The sequence below is a fragment of the Prosopis cineraria genome, unplaced genomic scaffold, assembly GCF_029017545.1.
Source record: "Prosopis cineraria cultivar Desert tree isolate PC_DT_omini unplaced genomic scaffold, ASM2901754v1 PC2, whole genome shotgun sequence".
In the NCBI taxonomy this organism is placed as follows: Eukaryota; Viridiplantae; Streptophyta; class Magnoliopsida; order Fabales; family Fabaceae; genus Prosopis; species Prosopis cineraria.
This window is the reverse complement of record NW_026555333.1, coordinates 29593081-29606845: the sequence shown is the minus strand read 5'-3', so window position 1 is coordinate 29606845 and position 13765 is coordinate 29593081. Positions and strand designations below refer to the sequence as shown.

The 13765-nt window shown below is 35.1% G+C and overlaps 1 protein-coding gene across 1 annotated transcript; it reads right to left on the bottom strand.

The window, feature by feature from the left end:
- Window positions 1-3511: 3511 nt before the first annotated feature.
- LOC129302353 (uncharacterized) lies at window positions 3512-6425 on the bottom strand. The gene is made up of 3 exons (XM_054941167.1): window positions 5385-6425; window positions 3790-4620; window positions 3512-3667 (listed from the first exon to the last, which is right to left on the bottom strand). The coding sequence occupies exons 1-3, from the start codon at window positions 5515-5517 to the stop codon at window positions 3639-3641; spliced, it is 993 nt and encodes a 330-aa protein (XP_054797142.1). The 5' UTR covers window positions 5518-6425; the 3' UTR covers window positions 3512-3638.
- Between the last annotated feature and the right edge of the window lie 7340 nt (window positions 6426-13765).

Genomic DNA, 13765 nt, shown 5'->3' with positions numbered 1-13765 from the left:
AGTCAGTTAAGAGATAGGAAATAACTGACGGCTACTAGGTTGTGGGTTGAGCCTCTGCCCATTGGGCTCACTTGTGTGGTCCACCTATCACAGTCCACACAAGATCATAAGGACCAATTTATTAGGCTTATTAATTAATGCTAATTCATAAATAATATTCCAAACATCTCCCACTTGAATTGCATTAATTAAGCAAGTTATATAAACAAGCCACAAACAAATTCAGAAAATGAAACTCCACAAAATCACTGAATCCTATGGGGAAACAAGTGATATGATATCTCATAATCTGAGTAAAATATGAAATTTTATTTCAAACACAGCTCAGTAAGATAACAACATAAATCACTGATTCCTATGGAGAAACAAGTGACATGCATAGCGTATCACAACAGAATCATTGAATCCTATAGGGATACAAATGATATAGACGCATCTAACTGAACTGAACATAACTCACAGAAGAAAACAAAGCCTAAAGAGAAATTGCAACGAAGAAGGTTCTCAAACTCCCACTAAACTAGGGCATCAAAGGAATTCATAATACCCATACAAGTTATATGATTTTGAAAAACTTCTACAGGTAAGCCCTTAGTCAGCGGATCTGCAAGCATCTGCGTGCCAGGAATGTGTACCACACGGGTTTGAGACTCAGCAATTTTCTCTTTCACAAACATAAGTTTGATATCAAAATGCTTTGTACGACTGGAATTTCTGTGATTGTTAGCATAGTATACTGCAGATTTGTTATCACAATAAATGGTTAGAGGACGTGATATTAACTCAACTAGGTGCATGCTAGATATCAACTTCCTCAGCCATATAGCGTGATGTGTAGTCTCAAAGCAAGCAATATACTCAGCTTCCATAGATGAAATTGCCGTAAGTGTCTGTTTCACACTCTTCCAAGAGACAGCTCCTCCAGACAACATGAAAATATAGCCAGTCGTGGATTTACGATCATCTAGACAAGAGGCAAAATCTGAATCTGAAAAGCCAACAATCTCAAGATCTTCTGATCCCTTAAAGTCATAATCAGAATACCCAACAACCTCAAGAGAATTTGACCTTCTGTAAGTCAACATATAATTCTTTGTACCTTGAAGATACCTCATAACTTTCTTAGCAGCCTTCCAATGATCCGGACCTGGATCATTTAAGTATCGACCCAGTACTCCAATGGCAAAGGTTATATCTGGTCGAGTACACACTTGAACATACATAAGGCTGCCGACAGCGGAAGCGTATGGTATCTTTCTCATTTCAGCCCTCTTCTTATCATCCTTGGGACATTGTGACTTTGACAACAGCTCACCTTTTTGTACAGGAGCAGGTGAAGGAGAACATGAATCCATTTTGAATCTCTTAAGTACCCGCTCAATATAAGTGGCCTGTGATAAACTAAGAATACCACGAGATCTATCACGATGAATTTGTATCCCAAGAACAAAGGAGGCTTCACCCATATCCTTCATGTCAAAATGGCAAGACAATAGGTGCTTTATCTCATTGAGAAAATTTATTGAATTGCTGGCTAATAAGATATCATCAACATAGAGAACAAGAATGGCAAAATTGTTCCCATCAAACTTTTGATAGATGCACTGATCTGAGACATTCTCAACAAAACCAAGAGAGGTGATAACTTCATCAAATTTCAGATACCACTGCCTAAAGGCTTGTTTTAACCCATAGATGGATCTCTTTAATCTGCACACTAGATGTTCTTTACCGGATTCAACAAAACCATCAGGTTGTGTCATGTAGACTTCTTCATACAAATCGCCATTCAAGAACGCAGTCTTGACATCCATCTGGTGAAGATTAAGATCAAGCTGTGCAACTAAAGCCATTACTACTCTAAAAGCATCTTTGGTGGATACTGGAGAGAAGGTTTCTGTGTAATCAATACCTTCTTTCTGGTTATAGCCTTTAGCTACAAGTCTGGCTTTATATCTATCAATTTCACCCCTAGCTCCTCGTTTTGTTTTAAAGACCCACTTGCAACCCACTGGTTTAAACCCTTTTGGTAGCTCTACAAGCTCCCATACGTGATTGCGATACATAGAGGCAATTTCTTTACTCATAGCCTCCAACCATTCAGAAGAATGCGAGCTAGAAATGGCCTCCTGGTAACACATTGGGTCTAAGCTATTAATAGCATCTGAATCAAACTCCTACAAATATACCATGTAATCATCTGGAATAGCAGACCTGCGAACCCTTTGGGACCGTCTCGGTTCAACAACCATGTCCCTATCACGCTCTAAAGGTGGTTCATCTTGAGCTTCATTCTGATCCACGGCATTATTTCTGTCAACATGAGGAGTTGTCAAGATAGGCATAGGCAAATACTACTTTCGTCATGCAAGGTAATATGCCTAGGCACAGAGCTCCCACTGTCTAAGGCATCTTCAAAGAAGTAAGCTCGATCAGATTCAATTACCCTAGTAGTGTGATTTGGGCAATAGAATCTGTACCCACGAGATCCGATGCAATAGCCAATAAAGAAACCATCAACAGTTTTAGCATCAAGCTTCATCTGTTGTGGATTGTAAGGTTTTACCTGTGCTTTACAACCCCAAACTCGCATATGCTTCAGCGCAGGAGTTCTTCCAAAATACAACTCATATGGAGTCTTTGGAACTGACTTGCTAGGAACTTGATTCAAAATATAAATAGCAGTTTTGAGTGCATCACCCCATAAGAATTTTGACAGTGAGGAGTGACTGATCATACTCCTAACCATATCCATGAAAGTACGATTTCGCCTTTCTACAACCCCATTTTGCTGCGGGGTGCCAGGCATAGTATACTGAGCTTTAATGCCATGCTCTTAAAGGTACAAAGCAAATGGCCCAGGGTTCCTGCCAGTCTCAGTATATCTCCCATAAAATTCTCCTCCTCTATCAGATCTCACACACTTGATCAACTTGCCAGATTTCAATTCAACTGCTGCTTTAAAGGTCTTGAATGCATTAAGGGACTTGCCCTTTTCACGCAAGAGTTCAATCCATCCATGACGAGAGTAATCATCCGTGAAGGTGATGAAATATCTGAAACCACCCATAGCCGGAGGCGTGATAGGTCCACAGATATCAGTATGGATTAGGTCTAAAGTATTTTCAGACCTCTTTGCCCCTTTGGTTCTAGCTCTAGCAGGGAATTTTCCCTTTATACAGTCAACACAAGTCTCAAAATCTGAGAAATCAAGGTCTCGTAAGACACCTTACTTGATCATGCGTTTCAATCTCTCTCTAGAGATATGACCCAAATGACGATGCCATAACATAGAGGAATTATCATTGGGCCTTTGACGTTTATGCCCAATAGCAGTATTGACATGAAGATTAGGAAGTTCAAGTGACCAATCATTCAATCGATATAAACCATATATCAAGGAAGCAACACCAACATTAATGGAATCAAAACAAATGTTATTTTTCCCATTTCCTTGGAAGAATGAATAGCCACAAATATCCAATGCAGAAGTTGAAATTAAATTCCTCTTCGCAGAAGGTACATAAACTACATTGTTCAAATGTAAAACATGACCAGAATTTAAATACAAAGAAATAGTTCCAATGCATTCAACCGATGCCTTACTCCCTGCTATGCCAAAGACTGACCTCTGTGCCTCACTTGGAACCTTCTGGTTTCTTAGCCCCTGTGGAGAATTCACAACATGTACAGTGGCACCAGAATCCAGCCACCATGAGTCAAAGGAAGTTTCAATGGTGTTAGATTCAAAACAAACTAGAGCTAGAGGGGCAGTTTGAAGAGTTGTACCTTCACTTTCTTGTTTGTTCTTCAATTTGAAGCAATTAGCTTTAATGTGTCCCGGTTTCTTGCAATAATTGCATAACCCTTTAAAGGGTTTCTTCCTCGACTTCTCACTCTTATCACCATCCTTCTTAAAGGTTGGATTATTAGGCTTTGGGGCATCATACTTCTTCCCCTTTTTCTTATGTGACCCTCCAGATTTGCTGCTAGAGCCATGGGAGACATAGTTTATTGAGTGAGAGGAATTCTTCTTTATAGCTTCCTCTTCTTGAGTGTCTATCGATATCATCTGGTCAACAGACCATTCAGCTTCTTGTGAGTTGTATGAAGTCCTCAAGAATGCGTACTCTGATGGCAGTGATTGAAGAACACGGTAAACCAAGGTACTTTCACCCAAATCAATCCCATATGACTTAAGCTTGTTATAGTAATGAACAAGCTTCAGAATGTGCTCCCTGACACCAGAAACTCCGTCGTATCGAGTATTGTCAAGAAGTGACAGATAGTAGTTCTTTTGAGTCTTGTCAAGCTTCTTGTATTTGTTACCAATGGCTTTCAAGTACTCCACTGCAGTATCATTTTCAGGAATGCTGTCCCTAATTCCCTTTTCAATTGTGTACTTGATGATCGCTGGACAGATCCGGTTGGACTCACTCCATTGTTTATGGAAGGCTATTTCAGAAGTACTGGACTCGGAAGAGAGATCCGCAGGCTTGGGCTCTCTCAGAGCTAAATCTTTCTCAGAAATAGTCAGATACATATTGAGAGACTCTTTCCAGTCATCATAGTTAGTCCCATTAAGAGCCTTCACAAAGGATAGTTGCATAAAAGCAGAAACTGAAATCGCAAAACAGAAAATGGGAAATATTAATTATGCGTGCACAACATAATTATAAAACAGAATTCCCAACAAGCGATTATCAATTATGCAACTATAACCATGCACCAAGAAGGCTCATATACCGTAAAGATTTAGCTCACGCAAAAGTCCATACAAAATAATGCATTAAACATTTCCATACCTATAGGGTACAATAAATATCTAATACATTAAAGGAGTGCTATTAGCCTATTCTCAAAGCCAACCATCAAAATCACATTAATAATGTCATACCTATGGGGTATGTCCATTATCAATGCTACAAGATCCTAAACATCATCAATAATTTACAAAGTCATAAACTCTATGACTTTAGGACAAAACAAAATAATTTTAAAAGTCCTTAAGGTCTTTTGGGAATTAGGGAACAAATTTGGGACTTAAGTGAAATTTTAAAATTAATCAGGGGCAAATAGGTAATTCTGGAAGAGATTTGGGTCAAAATTGCAATTCTGGAAGTTAAGGGACTAATATGTAATTTATAGAAATATCATGGGGATAATTCATAAATTTAATAAATTATGGGCCAAAGGAGGTAAATTAAACTGAGGCTGGAACGCAATTAACTAAAACATTTTTTTTTTGTATCAGATCTGGGCCCAATCAAAAATGGGCCCAGAACTCGTGGAACTGGATCCCTAGGATCCGGTTCCTAACCCTCTTCCTGGGTCTTCTCCAGCCGCAAGAGGGACATGCCGCCGGCGTTCATGGAGTGACTTACAGCCACCACGCCGCGAACTAAGAGAACCAGAGGAACGTCGTGCACGTGAGCCAGAAGATACGGCGCTGTGAGCAAGAAGGGAGACGACGCCCACGACCGAGCCCAGACGCGAAGACGACGGCGTCATCCCCATCCCCGGCGACTTCTCCAAGCTCACCGCACCAATCCAGACAACGGCACGTTGATTCAACGCCTTTCAAGTGCCACTTCTCCACGCTAAGATGACAGCCTTGCATTCCTCAATCTCACCATACTGAACAATCTATGAGTGACGCCATGAAGGAAGATCTCCGGCAAAAGAAACAGACAAACCGACCATTCTCTCTCTAAAAACCAAACCTTTCCTCTCCCTCCTCTTCCATTAATTCCATCTACATCATCATCAAAAGAATCAAAAAACATGGCTTCTAATCCTTCATTGTTCTGCATTTCTCCCATTAATCTTCTCATGTCACCTCATCATGTCTCTCCAAAAACCACCGTTCAAAACCTCCCAGGCGCATCCCCAAAACCAGACAAGAAAAGCTTCGTGGCTTCTCTAATGGAAGAAGCAACTCTTCACATGGCTTCCTTCAAAGAAGACTCCTCCTTTGTCTCCCACTTAAAATCCTCTGAGAGTGGAGAGATCCTTCACTTCTTCAGTCTTTTTCTTCCTCTTGATCTCCCTCCACACTCCTTGACTTCATTGTTATCAGAGCTCTCTCCAGGGATCTTGCATTTTTTGCTACACACTGCTTCAGTCTTCTCCTTCTTGCATTTTCTGCATGATTTTTGCAAGCAAAGCCTTGCTCTGTTTCTTTCTTCAGAAACAAAGCAAGTTTCTGGAGGAGGCTTTCCCACATTTGTTGATTCAACTCAGGCATAGTGAGAGCCTTATACTGCTATGACCCACAAGATATGAGCAAAGCAAAGCCAACAATGAAGCAGTCGAGGGAAAGGGATGCGATTGACGGCAAGTTTGCAGACATCTAAATTCAGTTGACCAAGGAACCGTAGATAACGTGTGACACTACTCATGGTGGCAGAAATTAGATGGTTCAAATCTCCAAATCTTGGGAGGGTGAGCTTGAGAGTATAGAAGAAAATGTCATAAAGAGTCATTGTCCAAAACCATGCATTCATCAACATTATTATCATCGAGAAAAAAACAAACACAGTTGACATTATTTTCATTGCCATGAACAAGATTAGGCAGTGTTGTTGACGTCAGGGGGAGAAGTCGTTGAGTGGATAAAAGTTGGTGGTGGTGATCTTGATGGTGCCGGTGCTGAGGATGCACAACTCAGGGTCAATGACATACTCGAGCTTGAAGCAGGTGCCATAAGTGAAGCCTTTATTGAAGAGTGATGTACTTAAATAACAATAAATTAATTTTGTGTGAAAAAATCAATAAATTAATAATAAGACCCACGCCACAAGTCCCATAATATGTACCCACCAAACAGACATTTGTGATATTTAATATCAGAGTATCCAATGCTTTAATTTAATTATTTAAGTGGGGAAAATACTACACAAAATATTTTAGGGTATTTGATGTCCCTTCAAACAAACTTTAAAAACAAAAATGCATCTTTACTCTATTATCTATAAAAATTTAGCCTATTAAGATATTATATCTTTTTTTGAGCCAACTGTTAAGATATTGTGTCTGTTGATATTTATTTTATTAATATTTAAGGAATATTTTATTCTAAGGGTAAAATTTATATACTTAACCTTATATACTTAATATATTTATTTCAAATCAAATCATGACATATGGGTCTTTATGTATTAATTTAATTAATAACAATAATTTATTATAGAAAAATAATGTATAAAAGATTAACATATCTTGATTGAATTGAATACAAGCACTTTAATATATAAGGCAAATTATATTAGTTTTGTTTTCTTATAATAATTAGTTAGTATCAGGATATGCTTTAATTATTATTAGGACAGTTTATATTTTGTAAACTTTTCATATTAATGGAACACTATTTTAAATTTCTTTTCTTTGTCTTCTGAATTTTTTCATTAATCTAAATATGTTTATCTTTATTCAAACGCTTGACATCCTTTCCCTTCTCTTTATTTTCCCCTAATTAATATATTCTTTTTATCATGTAAAAAGAGCTTGAACTCTTTAATTGCTCTCCAAACTTTACACCGTTAATTCTTAACAATTGAGTTTGGTGCAAGTGAAATAGAATTCCACTAAAAATTCTCCTGTGATCATGAGATTCTGATGAATTTAAAATAATTAAAATTAATTTAAGATATTCTACAATAATTTAGGATGTTCCTCCCCAAGCTGAGGAATAGATGTCATCAATTTCCAACTAGAATAATAGAAGCTCCAACCTCCAACTACTGCTATTCAACTCCTTCTTATAGAAGAACGTTTCGCATAGTTTCTACATCATGCTGGGACACAAGGCATACCTACCAATCCTTCATACTAAATATCATGCCCAAAATTGTGATTGTTTAAAGTTGATATACACTTCATTTCTCTCAAATTATAAAATATTTTTAAAAAAGATTTGATATCTTAAAATATAAGATACTTTGATAAAAATAAAATTCTATTAATAATATTTTTTAATGTTATCTTACTTTTCTTTAATTCTTTTTCATAGATAGAGTATTAAATGAAGATCATTTTTAAAAATTTATATTTTTATTTTAAAAAATAAAGTTATAAAGTATATTTAATAAATTTTATTGCTAGGTGTGATTTTTTTTGTATAAAATTATTTTATAATTTGAGAAAAAAAAGAAAATATTAACTTGAAATCAATTTAAATTGATTAGTCTAATTAAATGGTGAAAAATAATTGTCCGTCATCCAAACTCAGTCAGTTACACCCGCTGCTATTCTTTCGGACAAGGCAAGGATCGCTATTTTGCATTAATCGTCTGACTATTCAAACTTTTGTTTGTTTGTTCCTTTTGTTTGTTTGTTTGTGTTTTTTTTTTTTTTGTTTTTTGTTTTGGATAACAAATTCAAACTTTTGTTTTGGGGCATACCGCAATAATGGTCTAACTGCTCAAACTAAATCGTCGCCACCAGATACTATTCAAACAGAATATATGAGACTTTGGGAACCCAATTCTTGGCCCACTATAATTAATTTGAATTAATTAAATAGTATAAATATTTTATGACTACAATCCCTATCTATAATATACTTTAATTTATCTTTTTTTAGGAGCTGTTTTGTAATTTGGGGAGGGGTGGATGCCACGGGAAGTTGGGGAAACACTACTAGAAAAATTAAATTTAGCGATAGACGAATTCCTCACTAAATGTCATTTTTCGTAGCTAAATTGCATTATAGCTACGAATTTTGTCCCTCGCTAAATTCATAGTTAAAAAAAGGCTCGTTAAATTTAGCGAGGAATTGTATTTTTCTTACTAATTAGTGAGGGATTTAGCGAGGGATTCAATCCCTTGCTAAAATTAGCTAGGAACTGAATCTTTCACTAATCCCTCGCTAAATATATTTTTATTTAAAAATAATTATGTCACATCACCCGCCATGTGTGATGTCAACCTGTGACATGTTATCAACAATCTCATGCTTTATTAACCACCATATCACCTACCATCTCGTGCCCTATCACCTACTACATACTTTTGAATTAACTACATAAATATATCAAATAATATATTATAAAAATACACACATATACATATTACATTTTATTTTCAATTATTAATATGTTAAAAATATTTATATTTTATTTAAATTATTCTTTATATTATATTTTTAATAAAATATAATTTTATTAATGAAAATCAACTTAAAATAAAGAAAATATTAAATAATTTTATTATGAATATTTTAGTTAATTTTTAAATTTAATTATTATTTTTAAATGAAAATAATTAAATGTATAATTAAAAGTCATTGTCAAAAAGTAATTTTTTTTGTAGTAATTAGCTAGGGATAGAATCTCTCGCTAATTATCTTATTTTAAAGAGGGATTGATAGTCCCTCACTAATTTTAAGTCAAGCTATGAAATCAACATTCCTCGCTAACTTGGTATTTTAGAGAGGCATAGATGATCCCTTGCTAAATTTTCTTGCTAATTTGTATTTTTCTAGTAGTGGAAGAAAACAAAAAGCAACTTCAAGCTTAAAAAATAAAAATAGAAATTTCAATTTTTTTTATAAAATGATATTTTCCAATTGATAGTTCCAAGAGCTTTACTACTATTTTACATTTCCTCCGATCTTATATATATATATATATATATATCAAAAATGTCATTTTCTAAAAAAATTGATATTTATTAGAAAACTGTTAATAGAGGACTTCTCATATAGAACGGTTTAATACAAAACTGTCTTATATAAGAAAGTGGAGAAAAGTGTGCTGTATGATGACACTACAATTGCAAAAATTCATAACAAGCACTTCGGATATTGGTTGAAAGCACACATTGCAGCCATGTATAATGCTGACAAAAATTTAGTACTAGAAAGGGTTAGATGGTTGTCTAGGGGTCCAAACATATAAGTCCTTTTTTATACTAGTTATGTAATCAATGGCTTCACATTTTCTACTAAAGAGTAGGATAAAAGAAGCACAATGTAAAATAGTGGTCTAACTGTGATTGGTGAAGTGATGTGTGTATCCAGCAATAAAGACAAAAATCCCATGTATGCAAGAATGTCATACTTCAGAGTTATTGAGAATATTTGAGAGTTAAACTATAGTAAGTTCAAGATTTCAGTTTTTGGTTGCAAATGGATTGATAATGAGAGTGGTCTTCACACGGATGATAATTTAGGGTTCATACAGGTGAATTTAAATATGATAGGTTACAAGATCAAGCTTTTCATTTTTGCATCACAAGCTAGGCAAGTGTTTTATGTCATTAATCCTATTTCACTAGGTTGGTCAATTGTGTTATTGTCAAATAAAGAATTTAGAGAGGCCATCAGTTCGCTAAATACAACAATTGAGGATGATCCATTTGAAGGGACAACACTTGAATGTAATGTCATTGAAGATGGCACCAACTATATTAGAAGTGATCATAAAGATGGTATCTAGATTTCAAAAAGAGGAAAAAGAATAAAAGAGAATATTAAGAAATTAAACCAAGCTGCCAAGTTGAAAAAGGTTCAAAAGGAGACAAGGAAAAGAAAAAGACCAACTTAAACATGTGTTAGTTATTTATGTTTCTATCAATTAATTTTATCTGTGACTTAGTTTGTATGTTTTAGTTATTTATGTTATTTGTGTTTCTATCAATTAATTTTATTTGTGACTTAGTTTGTAGGCTTTAGTTATTTATGCTATTTGTGTTTCTATCAATTAGTTTTATTTGTGACTTGTATGATAGGTAAATGGATTCAAAAATTGCTCCAAAGAGACATAAAGTCGCTTCTACTACCACTTTCCCTATTGACCCTACTCTTCCTACCACTACTCCAGTTAACACAGCTCCTACTGCCACTGCTCCAGTTAATATAGCTCCCACAGTCACTGCTCCAGTTTACACTAGTCCTGTTGACATTAAACATGCAAACTTGTTGAACAATCCTCTCAGTGCTGCTTCTAGTCCTGATAATAAGGGTCCTTCTTCTATTCCCAGTGGAATGAATGAGAAAGAGGCAACTCAAATATCTAAAACAATCAAGAAAGGTCTAGTGATGATGGAAATGGTGTCTAGGAGGAGGTTGGCCGGACTTACATATTCCCTTAAATGAAATCCTAAGGGTCAACTAATAAAGAAGAACAAGCATAAATTTAGTAGTTACATCGGTGCAGTGACTCGATCATAGCTTAGCCTATTAATTAATGACTGGCGTGATATTGATGAAGCAATGAGGGAGTCAATATGGGAACTGATTGAGGTAAAATTAAAATTCTTAATCAATTGATTGTGTTTTTGAATAGGTGGCATTTCATATAAATTAAGCCTTGATTGTGTTATTGAATAGGTGACATTTCATATTGATGCTACTTGAAAGAAATATGTCTTTTATTTGGCCGTTAAGGCACATCAATAGTTTCGGTGCTACATGAGAATGAAATATATCACATTGGTTGAAAGAATTAATGGTGAGGTTCTTAAACCAATGAGAGCAATTGTTAGACAAGACTAATGGGATGCATTTGTTGCCAACCGTCTCAGCAATAAGTTCTAATCATTGAGCCAGTGAAATAGGGATTTAAGGGCTAAAAATAATGATATGCCTTACTTAGGATCTCGCGTAAGTTATTCACACATTGAGCAAGAAGAGATGTGTTTATATATATATATATATATATAAATTTAATAGTTTGTATTATATTAAATAATATGTAAATTTTTTTTGTTATTAACTTATTATTACATTGATTCATTACATAGCTCATAAGATTAGGCACGGGAGAGACTTCTGTTTCACGTGCCAAGCTTTTCATTCTAGCTCAGATAGACAAAAAAGGCACGATCACTTCTCCACATGTTCGAGAACTTGCTGAAAAAGTTGTAAGTACAATCTTTAAATAATTTAAATATTTTAATTTAATATTTCCTTTGGTAAATAGGAAATATATATATATATATATATATATCTTTTACAGAGTGCCCTCTTAGAGGAAGTCTCTAGAGGTGAACTTTTAGAGAATGAAGATATCTTGGAGAAGGCATTGGGCAATAAGAATCACCCTGGTCGTGTTAGGGGTATCGGCATAGGTGTCACTAGAAAAATTGTGGGTGAAAAGGCTCTAAAAAAGGATATCGATGCAGAGCTTGAGGCATTGAAAGCATGAGTAGCATAGCAAGAAGAATTTATAGTAATAATAATGAAGACCCATGGACTTGGAAAGTCAACCTCAGAGCTTATCCATACTCAAAAAGATAGCTGCATCGTACTTCAGCCTTCTCCTCATCACCTCCCTAAGGTATTTAAATTATTTTACTTTCTTAATTGCGGTCCACAATTATTATTTCCTTATTAACTTACATTTCTTTTATGTTTAGGGTGAGGCTGAGTGTTCATTCCAGGTTGATAGCCCAGGTAGACATAGAGTTGCCACGAGAGAAATGTACAATGTCTTAAGGCAACAAGTTCACAATGAGCCGGTGCCTAAAGGGTAGGTCAAAGGGCTAATTATCAAGCCTAATAATGCCAATTACAAGTTGCTTACACAAAAATATGAGTTAAAAATTATAGCAGACATGGTTGGCTCTTATATTGTATGGCCCAAGCATCTCGTTTAGTTAGGAGCGGAAGAAACTCCACCACAGGTATGCCATTAATTTGCACTATCTTAATTCAAATTCAAGTTACAATCAATTAAAATTAAAATTCTAATAATTGATGTTAATTGGCACTTAGTCTAAGGAGAATGATCCCCCTAGATAATTAGGTCAGTTATAAAAGATCAAGAAAAAATCGACCTCTAAGTCAGCACCAGTAGATGTTGCTCCTCCTTTGCCAAAGATAAATCAAAATATGCTAGCAATGTATACGTGATTGGCTCAGAACATGGTGGTACAGTTTGTACTGCCAAATGATGACATGTATTGAAAAGAGGTCAATAAGATTATTAACTTTGATATCATCAATACTGTCCTGACGCGCAATGACGTTGTATACAGCCCAGTGAACATTTATATGAGGTACTTAATTACTCTTCCTATTTATATATCTATACGTTGTTTTTATTCATATTTACTTCTGTCAATTTCTTTATTCAGGTACTTGTGTGATACCTTCATCATTCTTGGTAACTTGGGATCAAGGTTCATGTTTGTCAATCCCCATGATTTCCAAGTTTTGAAGGCGGTCAGAAGGATAAGTATTTACTACAGCAATCTCAAACATTGACCACATACTTTAAGGAAAGACCGGCTTCAAAGGGGATGTTGTTTTTTATTCTTTATCTTAATGGGTTAGTTACTTGATTTTCTAAAAACTTGATTGCATTTTATTGTCTTTCTCAAATTTCAATTATAACATGCATTGTCCAATTCTCCTAGGGGACACTAGATGTTTATTGTGATTGAGCTAGCAGATCCTAAAGCTCTAAAGGTGTGCTATTTAGATTCAGCTCCTCATGGTGGGGATCTAATTAACCGACTAAATATGATGGAGCTATTTAATAGGCAAGTATATTTAGTAACTAATATTTTATTTGTTTCTAAAATTTTACATTTCTAACATGTTTGTCTTTTGTATATTAGGGCTATTATGCTATATCGCATCGATGCAAATCTTCCAAATAAAAAATCATTTAAGGAATACAAGGATGCCATTGAATGAAATGTAATACATGTATCTTTAAGTTACTGCCAATTACTCAATTGTTTTCATTTTTTAATATCAATAACATATATATCTATGGTTTTCTTCATATAGTGCCCCCGACAAATTGACAATGGT